At 42.4% G+C, this 18,305-nt stretch overlaps 2 protein-coding genes across 2 annotated transcripts in view; one reads left to right on the forward strand and one right to left on the reverse strand.

The window, feature by feature from the left end:
• LOC123520875 (ATP-dependent RNA helicase DDX19B-like) overlaps positions 1-18,080 on the reverse strand; it is a 21,718-nt gene extending 3,638 nt beyond the window's left edge. Inside the window, exons 1-7 of the mRNA XM_045293926.1 lie at positions 17,989-18,080; positions 10,012-10,060; positions 8,616-8,669; positions 7,601-7,736; positions 6,911-7,003; positions 5,083-5,185; positions 4,406-4,520 (exon numbers count right to left, since the gene is read on the reverse strand). Coding sequence (XP_045149861.1) covers positions 4,406-4,520; positions 5,083-5,185; positions 6,911-7,003; positions 7,601-7,736; positions 8,616-8,669; positions 10,012-10,060; positions 17,989-18,045 — 607 coding nt within the window. The 5' untranslated portion in view covers positions 18,046-18,080. The remainder of the gene's footprint in view (positions 1-4,405; positions 4,521-5,082; positions 5,186-6,910; positions 7,004-7,600; positions 7,737-8,615; positions 8,670-10,011; positions 10,061-17,988) is intronic.
• LOC115870665 (60S ribosomal protein L37-like) lies at positions 14,445-14,738 on the forward strand. The gene has a single exon (XM_045293700.1). It carries the CDS (start codon positions 14,445-14,447, stop codon positions 14,736-14,738), a length of 294 nt encoding a protein of 97 aa, XP_045149635.1.
• Positions 18,081-18,305: the final 225 nt, after the last annotated feature.

An 18,305-nucleotide genomic window follows, 5' to 3' on the forward strand; every position in this document is an offset into this window, starting at 1 on the left:
AAAAAAAAAAAAAAAAGATACTCAGCGTATCTTAAAATGAAAGACCTCAAGAAAACTTCAAGTATCAAAAATGAAAAACACCCTCAATATCACGTCGCAATAACGAAACACTCTAAGGGCCAGACACTGAACGATGCATCAGGAAGCAACAGAAGAAAACGGAAAGATAAAGAGTCACTGTACCCAAACAGAACTAGCAGACATTCAACCATTTCAAGAGGTAGCATATGAGCAAGAACCAATCGCACTGAAGGAAGAATTTCAAGCTGTACTGAACGCACTAGCCAAAAACAAGGCTCCAGGAATTAACAGAAGACCAACTGAAAAGTTACAACAAGCTGATGAAGCCCTGGAAGCACTCGGTCAACAGACTGGAAGAGATCCATGTGCATATTCTCTCCATAGAAAGGTGACCCAAAGGAACACTCATATTGTAACACAGTTATCACTGATGTCACAGGCAAGGAAAGCTTTGCTAAAGTTCATCTGACAACTGTTGTGGCAATACATTGTCAGGGAGCTGCCAGAGGTGTGGACAGGATTCAGAAGACGGAGAACAAAGGATACCACTGCTGATGTCAGATGGATCTTGGCTGAAAACAGAGAATACTAGAGAGATGTTTACTTGTCTTTTATTGACTATGCCAAGACATTCGAATGTATCATAACCAACTATGGACCCTTGATAAGAATGGGAATTCCAGAGCCCTTAATTATGCTCACGTGGAACATGTACTTGGAACAAGGGGCTATTTTGTGACTAGAACAAGGAAATACTGCATGGCTTAAAATCAGAAAAAATGTGTGTCCTCTCACCGTACTTACTCAATCCGTATGCTGAACAAATACCCAGAGATGCTGGATTCTATGAGGAAGAATTCAGCATCATAACTGGATGAAAGCTTATTAACAAACTGGGTTATGCTGAAGATACAAACCTGCTTGCTGAAAGTGAGGAGGACTTGAAGCAAGTGCTGATCAAGATCAAGGATTGCAGCCTTCAGTAAGGATTACAGCTCATTGTAAAAAAATCAAATCCTCACAACTGAACCCATAGATAACATCATGATAAATGGAGAAAACTTGAAGTTGTCAAGGATTTCGTCTTGCTTGGATCCACAATCAATGCTCATGGAAGCAGCAGTCCGGAGAGCCAATGACACATTACAATGGGTCACTCTTGCGGCGCACGACCTCTTCCACATGTTGAAAAGCCAGGATTGTCACTTTGAGGATGACTAAGGTACACCTGCCCCAAAGCATGGTGTTTTCAGATGCCTCATCTACATGTGAAAGTTGGACACTGAATAAGGAAGACTGACGAAGAATCCATGCATTTTTAATTGTGGTCCTAGAGAAGATTATTAAAGATACCATGGACTGTTAAAAGAACAAACAAATCTGTCTTGGAAGAAGTAAAACCACAATGGTCCTTAGAGGTAAAGATGGCAAGACTTTGTCTCAAGTCCTTTGAACATGTTGTCATGAGAGACCGGTCCCTGGGGAAAGACATCGTGCTTGGTAAAGTACAGGGGCAGCACAAAAGTGGAGGGCAGTGGGTCATGATGAGTCACAACCCACTTGATCACGTGGAACAGCAGCAGCATGGGAGTTTATTAGGGGACTTAAGGGGCCACAAGCCAAGATTTGTAAACAGCAAGGACGTAATTACTTGTCTACAGCAACCCCTCTCCTTTGCTGTAGCCAAGTCTCTCCCAGTACTCAGTTTCTCAGCCATGTGGGTCCCTTGGCCTCTGTGGACCAGAAAGCCAGCCTGCTGCTCTGCCTCACAGCTTCTTCCTCAGCGCGCTTCTGTGTTCTACTTCTGGTCTCCTAGCCTGGGCCTCCGGTTGCTCTGCTGTTGGCCTCCGCCACTTTACACAGATCTTGACTGTGCCGCACTGGCGGCTCCTCTTCCCCTGCTCCCAGCATCCCTCTCTCTCTTCCTGGCAAGATAGCTCATCCTTACCGCCAGAGAAGTGGCAAGGAAAACTGACCAATCCCCTCTTAGAGTGTAAAAGCCCTTATCTGCATTGGCTCATCCAATCATTTGGTGGGGGTTAGAGCTACTTGTACACAAGAGCCACATTAAGAAATTTCATTGCATCAACAGACATTAAAAAGATATAATCAAAACAAATGCCATTTATCATTTGATATCCTTTCTGACCCATCTAAAAGGCATTTCAGTTTTTAAGGAAAAGTGAAAAAGAAATACATGTGGATTGAGAAGCAACAAAGGCCACATGGAAGAAGCACACCAGCCTGTGTGATCACAAGGTGTTGACAGGATCAGGTATCAAATGGCCCAAAACAATCATACTAATGTTAACAAGGTGCCCATCTGCAGACAATGGGCCATCTCCTCACAGAAAGGTAACAAGGAAGGGACAAGCCAGCCAGGGTACAGAATAACACCAACAAAACACATTCCTCTAGTTCTAATGCCTCCTCCCACCCCCTTACTATTTGTAAGTTCTATCTTACAAATCCAACTAGACCAGAGTGTGTACACTGGTACAGATAAGAGCTCTCAATACACAGACTCCAGGATGGATAAACCCCTCAGGAACAATAATGGGAGCAGCGATACCATGAGGGTAGGGGAAGGAGGGGGGAGGAGGGAAGAAAGGGGGAACCGGCAGCAATGATCAAAGTACAACACACATACACACTCAACCCCAAGGGGGACAAACAACAGAAACGTGGGTGAAGGGAGACAGCGGACAGTGTAAGATATGATGATAATGATAATTTTTAATTTATCACGGGGTCAGGAGGGTATGGGGGAAAGGATAAAAACGAGGCGCTGATACCAAGGGCTCAAGTAGAAAGAAAATGTTTTGAAAATGATGATGGCAACCAATGCACAAATGTGACTGATATAATTAATGTCTGGATTGTTTTATGAGCTGTAAGAGCCCCAATAAAATGATGAAAAACAAAACAACAAACCCTTCTGGCAGCCGTCTTCGCTATTGTCTTGGTCTCTTTCTCAATGGCACTCCACACAGACCAGGACTTTCAGCTCCTCGTGAGTGCACGTTCTAGTTTGTTTGTTTTCACTGCACTCTGTTGCCTCAAACTAGCCCGGCATCCATTTCAAATCTGTTATCTCAAAGTTCCCTCCCTACTCGTGGCACATCTGTCAGCAAGGACACGCCATGTATGACTAGCCACCTCTCTCTCTCTCTCTCAAACGCGCCCCAGAGCAGGCCTGACCCACCACAGTGCACGCTCAGCCCCCCGCGCTCCAGAACGGCAAAGAACCTGCCAAGTAGCAGACGTGGGTGGCACTTGGCTCATTGCTTTCCATCAGTAGGTACTGACTGACTTAGAACCTTGACTAGACACAGTCTGCTCTAGCCAATCAGAAACATGTTTCCAAACATGAAGGATTAATCAATGAAAAGTTAACACGTATACTGTTTTTAGTTTAGTTAAATCAATTACTTTGTTCCTAATCACCCCCAAACACAATCTTTTTAGAATTCTCTGCCCTTCTACCTTAAACCCAGATGGCAAAATGTTAAGCGTCGTGACTACTCTGCAGGAGATCTCACTATCTTCCTTGTCTCATCAGAACCGCCTTCCCGTTTACATTAAGACATTGTACGCAGAGCTGCTTTCTAAGAGTAATAACGCATCGTTTCATTTTGAAGATCTGTAAGATCCCATCTAGATTCAGTCTAGAAACGGAGGCAAGATGAGTAAGGGAGAGGACGAACGTTACCCTCCAGAGCTAAGACCCACGAACACTCTCAGTTTGGGTTCTCCCGATAACATTAAAACTCAGTTTACCATGGACCCGATGGAACACGAAACATCTTAAAAGCAACCGGCCTCATCTGTTCAAAAAGTGAACGTGATTGTGGGAAAAGAAGGTGGGCGAGCACCCAGAGCAAAAGAAACTTGGGTAGACAACGAGCAAATGTAACGCAAACGAGCCAGCTAATAGGAACCGTCTTTGGGATGACTGAGGACAAGGAAAACGGCTCGGATGTTAGATGTTAGGGAATAAGCTTATGTTCTGAATGGGAAATGGCACTGTGGGTGGTGGGCGATGTCCGTGTTATGAGACGCACTCTCGTATGAAGGGACAGCTAACAGGCCGCTAGGTTTACTGACCATTTGCTTCACATGGTCCACAGCTATAAGGAGGCACACCTCACAGAGTGCCTGGAAAAATCCCATTAGCCTTCAGTTTTGTTCTCTCCCCTGCTCCCCCAACATTTCTAAGTCTCCCCATCTACCGAATAAAATAAATACGGCAAAACCGTACATTTTTACATCTAGGTAAAGAATGCAGGTGTCCACTGAACTATTACAACTGTAAAGGGATCTAAATCCTTCAAAATAAAAAGTAACTTGAGGTTAATGATGCAGAATATAGACTTATACTCACATTTGTTGCCTCGAACAGCATAAGCTAGCTTCAGTTCGGGGTAAAATCTGCCCATCTGCTCAATCACCTTTCCCGTCTGCAGGGCCAGCTCATACGTTGGGGAGAGGCACAAACACTGAAAGTGCAGAGTGAGAAGTCAAGCCAAGCGCTTACTGCGCAGGCAGAGGGCAAGATGTGTCAATGAAGGCACACGGTCAAAAGTGGCGATTCTTAGGTTCATGGCTTTTAAGGGCCAAAACTCTGGCTCAGAAAAAGACACTTGAAAACAGCTATTGGCCACCTGAGTACGAATACCCATGTATGAACATAGGCCTAAAGCTCCAGTTAGAGATTAACAGCTTTTTCACCTATTTAGAACGTTCTCAGAACTCTCTAGTGGCTGAGAATTGTGGAGACATTCCTGCAAGTGAAGAAATCGGGCCCATCAGGCAGTACCCCACACTGGCTAACCAGAGAAAGGGGAGCGGGACTGTTGCTATTATTGAAGCCCAACCATCTTGCTGAGCTTGATTCGAAGAGCTCTAGTTTATGTCAACAGTACCAGTGCTGCATCGATGACGTAACAATTAGCATAGGCATCTTCCAAAAAGCAAGACAGCTGAAATCACCCATCAAACGGCATTCCACCCCCTTCCAGCTACAGGTTAACAGAAAACCCAAATTCATTGAGTCCTTACCTGGGGGTATCTGTTTGCAGGCTCTACTTGGCTGAGCATGGCCAATACAAAGGCAGCTGTTTTCCCAGTGCCCGACTGAGACTGGGCAATCAAGTTCTGGGGGCTGGAGAAGAAAGGAAACTTTGTATGAGCATAATCTCACATAGCCCTTTGGATAGTAAAAATAAATAAAGTTTAACCAAAAGAAGACTGTATTCTGAATTCCTTAAAAAGCAGGACACTTTGGGTTGGGAAGCAGTTTTACATATGCAGATGTCACAAGCAGAGAGACTTTAGGGTGGGTCTGGAAGCAGGCCATGTGGGTCATCCATCACAGCAGCCACAGTGATCTTTTGGACCTGTGCCACCAGCTCATGCCACCCTCTGCTGAACAATCTTCCACTCACTCCCGATTTCACTCAGGAGTCAAAGGAAAAATCTTATAACAGCTGACAAGGTCCAACCTGATAGGGCTCACGTCCTTGCTCTCACTCTGCCAGTGTTGCCACAAATGGCAAGTGTGTTCTGCACTGGTCTGCCTTCTGTTTACAACAGCAGCTCTCAACCTGTGGGTCGCGAACCCTTTGGGGGTCGAACGACCCTTTAGCAGGGGTCGCCTGACCCTTTCACAGGGGTTGCCCGATTTATAACAGTAGCAAAATTACAGTGATGAAGTTGCAACGAAAATAATTTGATGGTTGGGGGGATCACCACAACATGAGGAACTGTATGAAGGGGTCGCGGCATTAGGAAGGTTGAGAACAACTGTCCCCAAGCAAGTCCATGACTAACCCCTCCACAATTCTTGCTCAACTCCCAACCTAACCACTTGATTAAAAATGATAATTAGCTATCTGCAGCCTACTTTAAAACAATGAAATCCAAGATGTATTGGCAGACAGATATGTGAATAAGCATAGTGGAAAATATTGGTGGTAGTATTGTATGGGATAAATAATGTAGGTTCACTATCAAGTTCTTGCAACTTTATACTTGAAATTTTTGTAATAAAACTTTATGGAGAGAAACATAAACAACTTAAAACACACACACACACACACACACACACACACAACTACTTTATGGGTAAAAATTGCAACTCCTCTATTTTCCCTATAGCATTTAGCCCTGTTAACATACGATATACCATATACACTCATCTATAAGGTTCTATGAAAGCACTGAGATCCACTAATTCAAATGATCAATGAGAAATTATCTAATACTCGATATATCTACCTTTATGTATGCTCAAAAGTTCCAAGCTAAAGAGAGATGTAACCCATCTTAAAAAAAAGTCACTGTTTTAGATTCAGAACAAAGAAAACATTGAGAAAATACAGTCCTATCATATCTATTTTCAGACGAATAATGACGTGATTTAGGACTTAGGATTGTATGCCATTTTAATATAACCATAATGTGAACATGGATTTCTATAGAGTCTTCTCATGCTTCAGAACCTTATTACTCAAAATATCCCTATCTCCTTACACAGCTGTAGGAGTCCAAAGACTTTGATTTTTGCCCACCATGACCAACAAACACACTTTATATATTCATATAATGAAATCATGGTTGTCATTAAAAGTATACCGATAAAAAACGTGTATTTATCTACATAGAAAGATCTTTAAGTAAAATAAAATAATCATATAAAACAATACATATGGTTTCATTTAAAATTATACATATAAGTAGGAAAAGTCTGGCAATCTCTACAATGTTAGTAGTGTATAGGGAGAGGAAGGTTATAGGGGATTTACTTTCTAGTTTTTAAGAAGCATGTGTTACTACTTTTTAAAACCCTAAAGTGCACAGCTGGAGGAGAGCTGTCTACAGTACATACGGTTCAGCGAGCATCAAAGGCAAGGCATTCTCTTGTATCTTGGATGGGCGGTTGAAGCCCATGGCATAGACACCTTGGAGAAGCTGTGGTTTCCTAGGAAAAAGTGAAAGGTGAAAGTCATCGTCTTTTTGGCTGCTCAGAGAAGGAAAATGTCTGGGGGGGAGGGGGGGTTTTCCTCTTTCACTGCTGTTACAGAGCTTATAACTAACAATACTCGAGTCACGAACTTGCTGAACTTAGCAGCGTGCTTTGTAGGTTCCATGGAAATTCTACTTAATAAACAGCACAAAGCTAATAAATCCTTTTACTTAAACTTATTTTAGCTAAAAAGGTCTGCTGTGTGGGAAAAAGTACTGTATATACTCGTGTATAAGCCATGTCTTTCAGCATATCCTTAATGCGGTTTTTGTGGTGAAACTAGGTGCCCTGGCTGATATTTGGGTCAGTTTATACTCAAGTATATACGGTATACAAAAAGTTTTAACCCACCACCATTATGTCCATTTAAACTCACAGCAAATCTATAAGACAGAGTAGAACTGCCCTTGAGGGTTTCCAAGGCTGAGTCTCTACAGAAGCAGACAGCCTCACCTTTCTGGGAAGCAGAGGTGAGTGAGTCTAATCCACAGGGTTCCTTCATAGGAGGCTTATTTGTATCTCTGTTTACATACAAAAGGAAGGGGCACTCACAGTCGGAGCTCTTCAAAAGACCGCACGGAGTAGAGGGGCGAGTTCGGGTCCCGCTGCAAGACTTCCACCTGGTTTGTGTTATCAACCAGGTTACTTCTGATCAGCTTGTTGAGTAAGGACTGGGCGGCCCTGTCCTCTGTCAGAAAACAAGTGCCAAGCTCTCAGTCCTTGAGGTCCACAATGAGCTCACAGAAGTCGACTGCTATGACAATTTTAAGTAATCATGTATATTTGGATTGGGTCTAATTCCAGGGACATCAGATTTGATTAATAAATATAATGCAATGGTTTGAGGTATTTTTCAACTGAAGAGGTACTAACTTTTTTAAGATCGTATTTTCTTTGTTGCTGAGAATATACACAGCAGGACATACAGCCAAGCCATAATTTCCACAGGTACCGTTAGCGGGACTGATGACATTCCACGCCCACTCTCCTGTTTGGAGGTGTTCCTCCCCCTATGGCAGTGTGTGTTACAAAAGGAAGGAGAGCTCGTGATAGCCGCACATCACCTGTTTGGCCTCAATTCTTTCCAGAAGACTACTCCAAGTACAGAGCTGCGAAGTGGGAGTCGACTCAATGGCAGCGGATTAGTTCTTCTAAGTCCTCCTGGTCTGAGGCTATCTAAAGCTCCTATCTAGGCCAATACTTATGTACAGTTGACACTCAATATAAACTAAAACTATTAAACCCATGGTTAACAATTAAAAAATAAGACTGAACAAAGTTTCTATCTTGATACCATATAAGCTGTATACATCTTGTCATTACTTTGAGTATGGATGCATATCATTAAGTATTGTTTTATTAAACTACAGGCAAGTAGTCTTAACATTTCTTTTCCTGTATAAGGTAAGCAATCAAGAGAATATTTCCTGCTTTTGCTGAAGCTCATCGGCTTTGCATTGTGAAATTTCTCAAAAATGCAAACCAACAGAATTCACCTACTGACTAATGTTTTAGCCATGTATTCTCTGGAATGCAGAATCTCGTAGCAGCACTCAGTCCATGTTACCTTTTTCTTCTTCATCCGGCTTCTCTGCATGAGCACTGGTCTTGACAACAGCACCTTAATCGGATACAAAGTGGCCGTCACTCAAAATCACAAACTACACCCAACAGCTGAGACAATTCCAATTCTACAACACACAAGACATGTAAAGGCCCAAGGAGCAAAAAAAAAAATGAGGTAACCAGGCTATTGACCAAAACATTTTATTGTTCCTAATCAAACAAGAGTAGGAAATACTGTTGCTTATATTTCATTCCTAACCCAGGTTCTCTCACCCTACTCCACAAAATGTTTACTTCCTTCACAACACTAATATTTCTACAATGTTGAGAAAAAGGATTAATGCATAATGATCAGGAACCTCACTGATGCCAAACAGAAGAAACCATATTGTGGCAGTCACATAATTTCATGTCAACTTGATAAGTAAGTACAGGGGTGGAGTCTAGCCTGTTAATCATGTCACAGCCTGATGAGGCCTCCTTGTGGGCATGGCCTTCTCATGAGGATTCTGGGAACTTCCTTTCTTTCTCCTACACTCTGCTTCACCTTCCTGTTGAGGAGTCACACTCAGAGAGCGGGGGAACCAGTGCTGAGCTGCTTCCACCAGCACTGGATCCCCCGACTTTGCACCCACCGGCTTGTGACCTTCCTGCATTCAACATCACTGCATGTGCTGTGTTGAGTCTGAAGAGGAATTTGGGACTAGTATCGAACGTATGGACTAATATCAGACTTATGCACTTGGTCTGGACTGAGCTGGGGTGTTCTCTCACCACACAATTGTTCTTTGATATAAAGCTCTCTCTTACACACGTGTGTCTCTGGATTTGTTTCTGTAGTCAACCCGGCCTAACACATATCATCAAATAGAAAAACAATTTAATGTCATTGAAAGTCTGTCTGTAGATTGATGAATACATATGTATATATTTAAACCATATCTTGAAGAGTGTAACACAAGTGTGTAGTTATATAAAAATATATGAAACGCATAGAAAAAAAGATCGTAAGCGAATTCATAGTGGTATAAAAGTTATATCCCTCTCCTCTGTAACACTAGCTATTATCAATAAAAAGATTTTTTTAATAGTATGACTTCAGAATAGTCTTAGGTTGTTCATACTTTGTCCATCACATCTCTAACTGAAGCCCATTAAAACAACAATCATTTTTGGCAGTATATCCCCATGGCTAGTAATAAACAGAATTATTTATAAACCACTTAGCCACTCCCATCCTTTATATCAATCAAACTCTGGTCTCACAATCCAACTGGTTGAATAAACCAACTGCCAGCATTTGCCTTTCTGGTACATGTAAGAATTTTTCTTCCAGGCAGTTGTTATACCAAAACAAATACTAAAGGAAAACGTAAAACTAGTTTTCAGTTACTCACCATTGACATCTGGTTTGATTTTCTCTTCCTTAAGATGCAAGTTGCTCAACTAAATAGAGAATGAGAAGACGAGTTTCAGGTAAATCACTTAGGAGATTTTGAATCCATAGAGCCTTCCCAGTGACACTGGACCCAAGTGAGCCCCTTTCAAGACGTGTTCATAATTAGCTCCGTTGGTCTGCTAAATGTTTGTGTTAGAATAAACATTTCCCATACATTCAGCCAATAGAAAAAATTATTTCTCAGCAGCTGAGCTTCCACACCTAATTTACAAGCCCAAAAGATAAATATGTTTATTAATGTGATTACAAATCCTCACAGTGGGCTATCATTTAATTTGCCAATCTCTCATATGCCAAGCAAGAGGGATTTTTTAGAGATTTTTTAGAGATATTGAAACATACAGGGCAGGTTGGGAGGACTGCCCTGAGCACCACCTGTTAGGAGGAAGAGGAGGAGGAGTCAGCCAGGCTGCAGGACATTAGCGCCCCAGGACCCTGTACATGCGTGCATGCGGCCTCACATTGCAGTCTCCTGTGCAGGCTGCCACTCAGTCTACCTGTGTCATCGAAATAGCCACCAGGCGAACGTGGGAGAAAAGGAAGAGACAGATCAGAGCTGAAAAAAAACAATCAATAGGGCTTTGATCAAACACTCTGACGGAGGGCTATCCTAGCAGGATTTAGTTCACCTATCAGAATGTAAATATCTTAAAGATAGACTATCTTCCTTTCTTAATCACTCTCTGGACCTAGCACAAATCATCTGACAGAAAGTGGAGCTGAAGACAGTAGTTAGGCCAGGGTCAGAGAAGAAAATCCCGGCAAGGGCAAAGGGTCGTTTCTTGACGAGCCACCCAATCCCAGTCTGAGGTGCTGTGTGCACTCACCTTTCCTCTAGGTCCACGAAGGGTGCAGGAGGAGAGAAATGAGGCATGTTTTACTGGGTACTTTGCTGGGAATGTTTATTACTATACATTAATATGATTTTTAAAAACTCAATTAAAATTAGTGAAAAAGTAAAAACTTTTCTACTATATTCAAATGTCACTTGGGAAATGACTTGAGAGAGAAGGATGACTGATTTAAAGGTAAATGGATTACACTGAATAGGGAGGGCCTGCCTTAGACAAAACCAAAGCGGGTGACTTAGAAAATCTCAGTTGCTGCTCCTCTGTAAGGGGTTTCCATTGAAGGGTTGTAGACAGCCGGGGGAAAGCGCCGGTACTGGGCGATGAGAAAAGCAGCACAAATAGAAATCTACTCTTTCCTTCCTCAACAGGAGGAAGAAATGAAGCTCAACACAGCAAGTACAGGTGAACACAGTAACTTGCCCTGTGCCTTAGGATTCATAGGAGTTTCATATGGCACAGGCATCTTTAACAGTACTGTATGTGGTGGAAGGAGGTGGGCTGAGACCTCACTGGCTCGTCTTGATTTCCTCCCTCTCAGTCAACAGCCTCCGGCCAAGAAATCTGAGGTTCCTTCTCCACAACCCCCGACTGGTTCAGAAGAGAGGTCCCCAGATACTGACGCGGGAGGACCGGCACTAAAGAGGTAAGTGAAGGGGAGAGTTGGGTGACAAAGCCCCACTTTAAGTGTTTAGTTACTCTTAAAGTGTTTAGTTTATACTTTCAATCACTCAAGAATGAGCAGACAACTAAGGATTGTCAGACATCTGAGAAGTCTCCACTATGAAGATGGAGACCCTAACCCAAATGGCTAAAACCTTTCAGGAAACAGACTGCGCAGACAGAAGAAACCAAATTACCAATGTCTTCAAAATGATGAGGAGATACTGCAGCCATGAGAAATGCATACAACATTGCTGTGAAAGGGACCACTGCAGGAACATGTTAGCTCTGAAAATGGAAATCATGACGGTAGAACGAAAACTTAAACAGGTTAGAAGGTAACTAGGAAAAACTCCCAGAAAATAGAGAAAACAGATAAAGACTGAAAACAGAAAAAAGATAAAATTTAACTATTTTCAGTAAGTGGTGGTAAAACATTTAGATATCTATAGGGGCAAAAACTGAATCCAAGTCAATACCTAACACCGAGTTATAAAGTTAATTTGACAGAGATCACACACACAGATGTAAAACATAAGGCATTAAACTTCTGGAGGGAAACTCTTGCGGCCTTGAGAAAGGCAAATTTCTTAGAACACACACACACACACACACACAAGCATTATTAAAAAGTTAGTAAATCAGAATCGACCAAATATTTAAATGTGCTGCTCATCAAAAGGTACTTAAAAAAAAAAGTTTCTGTCTGTAAGAATAAATATGCAATGAAGATAAGGGACTTCTACTAGAATAAAGAACCCCAACTCAAAAAGAAAACCACCTCTTAAAAGTGGGAAAAGATTTAAAAAACTACTTCAAAGAAGTTATAAGGACAGCAAAGAAGCACATACGATTTTTCTCAACATTAACAAAAAAACTACATATACCAAAAACTACCAAACTCACCATCGCCTAGTATATTCTGACTCAGCGACCCTATCGGGCAGAGCAGACCTGCCCTCGTGAGTTTCTAAACTGTAAATTTTACTGGACTAGAAAGCCTTACGTTTCTCCCTTGACTGGTGGTTTCAAACTGCTGACCTTGCGGTTAGCAGCCACAGGGTAACCCACTATGCCACAAGGGCTCATACAACCATAAACTTCAATGTAAAATATCACACTTACTTTGGAATACAATTTGGTCGTTTTTGAAAATATATAACACCATATGATTTTTTACCATATAATCCAGCAACTAAACTACTCTTGGGCATCTACCTCCAAACCTGCATCCATACAAAAATCTGTTCAATTAAACCTTATTCGTAATGGTCAAATGTGAGAAAACATGCATTATGAGAGGTAAAAGAAGCCAGTTCCCCCAAAGGTTACATATTATAAGCCCCTACTTATCTGACATTTTGGAAAAGGCAGAACTATATTCACAGAAAACAAACCAGTAGTTGCTAGAGAGAGATGGGTGAGAAGAGAATGACTACAAAGGAATTCAAGGAAACTTTGGAGGAGGGTAAAGTGTTCGCTATCTTTGTAGGGGGCGCTCATAAAACTACACGCTGGGGCTTCAAAAGTTTGTGAAAAATTCTAACATCTTCTAATGCCACTGTCTCATGAACCAGATGAATCAATCTAAAGGATTTATCTATCAACTAATGAATCCTGAAAAGAGAACACAAAATTTTAAAAAAGGGGGTGGGGGATACACCAACAATGATACTTTCCAAGACAATTTACTATGATTTAAGGACAAAAGTTTTCCAGATTTCGAGGACCACTCAGTGACCAGCATCAATATGAATGAAAATAGACTCATCACTATGTGAATTTCTGGATACTGAATATAAGATTCTCCAGCCTTACAAGGGGGGAGGGGACAACACAGGAAGACAGACTACATCAGGAATCAGAAGGTTGCCAGAGAGCTCAACAATACAGACAGAAAGCTAAAGGCAGTGTGGTGTCCCTGGGCAATGCCAATGATTCATGCACCTGGCTGCTAACAGAAAGATTTTCCATTTGAATACACCAATGAATGACAGGTGAATTGGAAGGCCAGTCACTGAAAATCCTACTGAGCAGTCTACTCTGACAAACATGGCCACAGGTTTTTATGAAACACCTCACGGTGTGGACAGACCTGGAACCACTAGGCTGAATGAAGCTAGTCCATCACAAAAGGGTAGATATTGTATGGAACCACCACTCGAAGGGTCAACGACAAGACAAAGGCAAGCATCTGTTCTAGGGCATGCCATCTCCTAACCTGGCCTCCTAAGCAATGAGATGGTGTGCCTAATGGTCAAAATCCATATACCACCCTCTTATTTGTACATTTAAAAACACCCACACTTCCACAGAGGAGGGTTGCCTCTGCTGGGGTCACTTTCTCAGGTAAGGAGAAGAGGGAGAAGCCTAATCAGGTCCTGCCGTTCAACATTGTTCTACGGTCACCCCAAATCACCAGAGACTCCTACAAGGGTGCTCAGTGAACCCTAATGGAAATTCAAGGGGGCGGGGGAAGAGCATGTCTATCTCAGAGAATGATGATGGCAACAAATGTACAAATGTGCTTGACACAATGATATATGTATGGATTGTGATAAGAATTGTACGAACCCCCAATAAAATGATTTTTTAATTAGCATCTGTCAAAGGGGGGTAATTTAAAAGGTTCCCCAATAAAATAATGCCCCTAAAGTGTACCAGGGACATACATTAAACCATAGATATAGGAATGGACTTTGAGCTCTCCCTTAATCTAAAACCCTACTCTAAGAATACCATACATACTCAAGTATAAGCTGAACCAAGTATCAGTCGAGGCACCTAATTTTACTACAAAACCACACATTAAAAATGTGCTAAATCTCTTCTGGCCTCTGGTCTCCGCCGCGGAAGCAAGATGACGAAGGGAACGCCATCCCTCGGAAAGCGTCACATTCAGACGCACACCTTGGGCCGCCGCTGTGGCTCCAAGGCCTGCCATCTCCAGAAGTCAACCTGCGGCAAATGTGGTTGCCCAGCCAAGCGCAAGGGAAGGTATAACTGGAGTGCCAAAGCTAAGAGACGAAATACCACTGGTACTGGTCAAATGAGACACCTAAAAATTGGGTACTGCAGATTCAGGCATGGATTCCGTGAAGGAACAACTCCTAACCTCAAGAGGGCAGCTGTTGCAGCGTCAAGTTCATCTTAAGGATTTCAACATTTGGTTGTGCAATTAATGTTCTTGTATTAAAAATGTAAAAAAATAAAGTTTGTTGAAAAACTTGCTTATACACGAGTGTATGTGGTAATTAGATCTATGGTGTGGCCCTACTCAATAACTTGCCCTCATGAAGATAGGGGTACTATAGCTAAGGGTGGTAAAGAAAACAGATGGTGCCTAGCTATCGGGGAAAAAAATATAGTGTTTGCAGTCATAGAGACTTGTCTTAACATCTAGTGAGGTGTCTGCTAAGTCTACATGGAAGAAGCCTGTGTGATCCAAGGATTGTAAATAATAAAATCCAAGACAGAAGGAGGGAACAGTATTAGAGCTTAAATTCTGAGCACCCAGTTTGCAGAATGCTATGGATGACAGTGAAAGCCCAAAGCCCATTTGTAGAATCCCAGTGTGGAATAAGCTCTTGTGAATCCCCTCTGACCAGTGACCAGGGATATTGACAGTCTTGCTATTTAGAGTACACTAGAAAGTAGGCTATTGCAGCGATAGGTTAAAATCTAACACCTTATAATCTGTACTCCCCTTTCACCCATTTTAAATTTGTTCTGGCTTTCTGCTTCTTTTTGATAGGTTTTACTCTTTTATTTTGCTACTGTTGTTGGGTTATGTTTTTCTTTATATGAAATTCAGGATGGATAAATCTATAGACAGTCAGTGGATTACTAGTTTCTTAGAGGAGCCCTGGACATGTAGTGGTTACTCACAAGGTCAGCAGTTCAAAACCACAAGCACCTCCATAAGAGAAAGGCCTTTCTACTCCTATAAACAGTTACAGTCTCAGAAACTCACAGGGGCAATCCTCTTCTATAGGGTCACTATGTGTCAGCATCCACATGATGGCAGCAAGTCTGAGTAGCGCTATGGCAGGGGAGGTTGGGGGAAATGGGGAGCTACTGAGTACAAGACAGGAGAAAACGTTCTAAGATAGGCTGTGGTGATAGTTACACAACTCTTTAATATGTTTAAACTATAAAATTGTATAACATGTGTCAATCATACTGTTAAAATTTAAAACAAAGGCAACTGGTTTTAAAGACAATAGACAATGCCTTTAAAGTTGGCAGGGAAATAATGCCCAAACTATGAAATGAAGCCATTACATAAATGACAAGGCAAAATATTGTTTTCAGATATGCAACATCTTAGAAAATGACTCAACATCTAGAAAGCTGAAGAATGGCTTTCCCAAAATAAAATACGACAATAAAGAGAAAGGATACAAGCAGGCGCAGATCCAACACAAAGGCTGAAGAAATGGCCAGAATGCCCCATTCTCCCCACCTCCCCAAAACCAGCAGCTGTGCTCCAAATGTAAGGGGCAACTAGTTCTGACTGAATCAGGCTTAAAGACCTGATACAGTGTTTGTATCTGAACATTCTTAGGTCAGTTCAGGCAGGTGGCAGAGTTTGGAGTGAAACTGGCAATAACAACATGAATGAAGCATAACCACAAAAGGCAATCATCATAAAGTCCAAGGAAAATAAAAAAATTTGCAGGAATATGTAGTAGTCATAGACAGTATAATATAAACTCAGAACACTGATCTAGCTAAAATAACAATGCCATGTAATGAAAATATGGAGAATGGGCGAGCGTGGATATTTGGTAGATGGACAAAGTGCCCAAACCAATAAACACTAAAACCAAACCCAACCCACTGCCATTGAGTCAATTCCTATTCACAGCAACCCTACACTGTCATAGAAACCCAGTGGTTTACAGGGCTCGTCATTCCCCTGCAGAGCAGCTGGTGGATTTGAACCATCAACCTTGCAGTTGAGCAGTCCAATGCTCACCCTACAGCATCCCCAGAGTTCCTTTAATAAATATCAAAATCAGAAAATTCAAGAAGTAGCCAAACTGGCATGTTCTTTCTCAACAGTTTTAATTGGGAGGGTGAGGGGATGGGGTAGCGGTTATGGACTGGGGATGGGTAAAACTGAAATTGGTAAAACTATTAGACTCTAAGCTATCTGCAAATAGTTTTTGGTCAGCTACAAAAATAAGGCAAGGCCCTTGATGTCAATGAACTCATGGAAATAAGTGTTAACAGAAGGAGGCTCAAAGCACAATGGGAGCCAAACCAAATTTACATGCTGTGATTGATCTAAAGAAGTCTTTAAAAACCATTACCCACATTCCATTTTCCTCTCATGTACTTAACAAAAGTAAGGATCAGTTGTCTGAAAGAATTAGTAACGATCAGCCTGTGTTCACAATAAGGATTTAAAAGACATCAAAATAATCAACCATCGGGTGTTGAATCTGTAGATATGGCCTACTACAGAAAATAATTCTGTAAAGGTTTATTGATACAAAAACAAAACTTCTGTAACATGCTCCCTCGAAAAAATTAATAATGGATCATTTTTAAACTGATGGTGGGGAATGAAGACAAAGTTAGAATTTGAACCTTTTGATGCTAAAAAGTGACTGCGGGATGCGGATATTTTAAGTGGAACTGTGAAGACACAAACCCCACTACAGCTGGGATAGGGTCACAGTGTTTCTTAAAACCTGTCTGGCCTTTGTCACCTACCTGCCTGTTTATCTCACGGATGTTCTAAATCTTTATCATGTTTCTTGCTAGAAATACTGTTCTTTGGTAGAAAATTCCTGTAGTTTGCACTCAAGAACTACCTAAAATTCACTTGCAATTATTTAAATCTAATAAATTATACATGTTTTCTGGGTTTTTTAAGGCATTATGGGAACTTAGTGTGCTCAGGTAACAGAAATAACTAGGAAGAAGAAATAAGTGCAAGTGTATTGTGCTTAATGTTTGTCTGATGCAGAAAAGAGAACATTAAGTGGATGGGGAGATTGCGTACTGGCTGCCAAACCTACTGAGTCAATCCATCATCACTAAGCAAGGGGAATGGGGCCACCAATCCATCGACCAGTAAGACATGTTCCTAGAGCCCAAGCAGGCAGAATCTGGGAGAACGAAACCGAAAAAGGTGGTAACAATTCAGGGTGGTGACTACATTCTGAGATCAATCCTTATTCCGGGAAGAGGCTGTCGTTATCCATGGGAACACTCACTTGTGCTTATCTAACAGCGGAGGTAGATGGGTAAACAAAGGCAGCTCAGGGGCCAGACTCCATCATACCCCACCTAGCATCTGGCGCGATCAATCGGCAGGGTCTTTCCGCAGAGAACAAAACCCCAGTGAGGGCGGTCCCCGCAGCCCCTTGGCAGGGCTGAAGGCAACTCACCGACTCTGCGGCTGCTTCCTGCTGGTCCACTGCCAGGGCCCACGAGTCTGTGGCCATGGTCGCGGGCGCGAGGGGGGCGCTAGAGGGGGGCGCCTCACCGGCCGCCGAGCCGCGATCCTGGGGTCCCGAGGGTCGCGGCGAGCCGGGCTCCGACCCCTTTGCGGGGGAAGTCATTGGCTAATGTGCTGGGGACCGGAAGCGGCGCGCCGCAGTGACGTTTAAGTCCGCGCCACCGCCGGCCTGCCCAAACCCTGGTTCCGGCTGTAGCTCCCACTGCCTTCAGATCCCTGTCCCCGTCCCTGACGCTGGGATGGCCA

This window comes from Echinops telfairi, unplaced genomic scaffold, assembly GCF_000313985.2.
Source record: "Echinops telfairi isolate 266 unplaced genomic scaffold, ASM31398v2 ScPeMD7_2291;HRSCAF=2852, whole genome shotgun sequence".
Classification (NCBI taxonomy): domain Eukaryota; kingdom Metazoa; phylum Chordata; class Mammalia; order Afrosoricida; family Tenrecidae; genus Echinops; species Echinops telfairi.